Source organism: Protomyctophum parallelum, assembly GCF_964188405.1.
Source record: "Protomyctophum parallelum genome assembly, chromosome: 10".
Classification (NCBI taxonomy): Eukaryota; Metazoa; Chordata; class Actinopteri; order Myctophiformes; family Myctophidae; genus Protomyctophum; species Protomyctophum parallelum.
Window position 1 is genome coordinate 20466998 of NC_139704.1, and position 2471 is coordinate 20469468.

General features: G+C 43.1%; 1 protein-coding gene across 1 annotated transcript; it reads left to right on the top strand.

Annotated features, from left to right (window-relative positions):
* Window positions 1-696: 696 nt before the first annotated feature.
* Window positions 697-1386, top strand: spag7 (sperm associated antigen 7; the record flags this gene model as incomplete). Its single annotated transcript, XM_083774928.1, has 1 exon — window positions 697-1386. The coding sequence occupies one exon, from the start codon at window positions 697-699 to the stop codon at window positions 1384-1386; it is 690 nt and encodes a 229-aa protein (XP_083631054.1).
* Between the last annotated feature and the right edge of the window lie 1085 nt (window positions 1387-2471).

Sequence of the window (2471 nt, forward strand, 5' to 3'; positions counted from 1 at the left end):
TGACCACGCCTCCAGGTCTTAAGTTAAGTAATAAGACATGGTACTTAAGACACACAAAATACAGCCCAACATCTCTTAATGATGAGGCCTCTTGATTTGAATAAGAATTCAGTGATTAGTCACCAAATATCATAAATTACTGAGGATATGAATGTTATGTGCAGTCAGGCCCTAAACGCGGGTTTCAACAGAGACTGAGGAAAATTTCCCAGCTTTTGTTGACAAATTTTAAATAAACTGCAATGCAGCATCAAACTTCAAAAGTCTTCTTTATAATGGATGATTTGTATGATTGTTTTATAGCAGTGGGTATGAATTTGTTAGGGGCTGATCTCTCCACTGTAGGCAGAGATCTCCAAAGATCTGGAAATGCAAGAGGAGTAGAAAGAACAGTGTCTCTATTATACTGTAGAGTGACTGTACATAATATATGATTAGGTTTTTCACGCTCAACAACCTGAAATAACACTTCCACATAATTGCATTTACTGTACTGTCTGTATAACCATATATTAAAATATATATAAATAACCTAATTTACCTCCCCTATACTTGGTCAGTTCAAGTGACATCACCATTGTATAAATACAGGAAGGATTTACATCACTTGCAAACACACATTGGATCAATAAACATATATTTAGCAAATACTGAGTTTATTTCTGAACAGGAATGCTGTGTCATACAGATTCCAACATGATGGATCTTTTGGGATCAATCTTAAACTCAATGGAGAAACCTCCCACAGTTGGCAATCAGGAAAGCCGGCGAAAGGCCCGTGAGCAAGCAGCAAAAATCAAGCAGTTGCAGGAAGATGAGAAGAGAAAGAAAGCAGAATTCAGGAAATATATGGAGAAAGAAGTGTCAGATTTCATCCGAGACGGTGCTCAGCAAAAGAAGAAATATGACCCTATGGGGAAAATTGAGAGGACAATATTGCATGATGTGGCAGAAGTTGCTGGTGTGACATCATTTTCATTAGGGGAGGATGAGGAGAGCAGATACGTTATGCTTTTTAAGAAGGAGTTTGCTCCATCAGATGAGGAGCTTGAAGCCTATCGCAAAGGAGAGGAGTGGAATCCTCAGGTGGCAGAAGAACGGAGAAGACTCAAAGAACAGGCAGCATTAGAAGATGCTGCGGACAGCCAATCAGAGAAAGTGAAAGCCTGTCCCAACTCCAATTACAGAGACAAGTACAGTCACCTCATTGGCACGTCTGCTGCAAAAGATGCAGCGCACGCTCTAGAGGCCAACAGCGCATACGGCTATGTGCCTGTGGCCAACAAGAGGGACACTCGGTCCATAGAGGAAGCCATGAACGAAATCAGAGTGAAGAAGCGACAGAAACGTGGGGACCACGCAGGGGAGGGTACCGGAAGCTCCTGAGTCCTCCCTCCCTTTTTTCAAAACCAGTTGCATCAAGACCCGGCCCGCCCAGCCCCCCCGCCGTCAGTGAACTTGAGCCACGAGAGACACCACCGAGTGCGCTAAAGCTAAAGTTGTCGTGTCGAACATTGCGAAGTTCGCTTGAGCCAACTCCTCGTCCCCCAGTCCCGCAAGTAGGAAAAGTCGTGAGTGGGCCGTCACCATTTACACAATGTCGGCACCATTTCCATGCTCGCGAATGTGACACATGACATGAAAGTGTTATCACCTGATGAAGGCCGTTCATGGCCGAAACGTTGTGTCTTATTTATGGTGTATTGAATAAAAAGCACCTTGGAGCAAACCTGTGTGCGGACTCTCCTCTCTTCACTGTACTTACCTTAGTCCAGCACCAGACAGGAACTGGATGTGCGCTAGCCACCTACCTTCTTATGAAAGTGTATCACCTCTGTCCCTCCCTTCGTTGTTTGTGTGAGAACAGTTCCAGTTCAAATAGCGGCACACCCCAATATGTATTTTTTGCCTATAGGCAGCTTTCTGTGTCTGTGGGTACCATGGAATTGAGGATAAAAAAATCACACCTGTGTGAAGTGAGGGGCGCTAATATATTAAAGTCTAACTCATGATTAGGTGATGTAATGGTGACAAAACAAACATTAAATTCTCTTTATTGTTAATGGCATTTTTAAAACAAACATTGAATTAAAAACAAACATTATACCTGTATATAGGAGGGGCTAGCACCCCTCAAAAGTGAGGACAGAAAAGTGAGGACGCCATGTGATAGTAATTGGCCGGGATGTGATAATGTATGACCGACTTTGGGTTATGTGTTCAGTTGCGATATTTTGTGATGGCCGTGATGTCTTCACTAGCAGCTTTCTTCTCTTGACTAATCTTTATTATTTTTGCTTGTTATTCAAGCTGCATTCGGATTTTCTCCTTGCTGTTCTTCTTCCTCGATCACATCTTGTTTTGTTGTGTGCACACCAGACAGGAGCAGGAAATGGGCGTGTCAAGTTAGCATTTCTGAGACAAGACTCTCGCCTATCTACCGTCCTCAGATGACGTTGCCTATAGCGTGT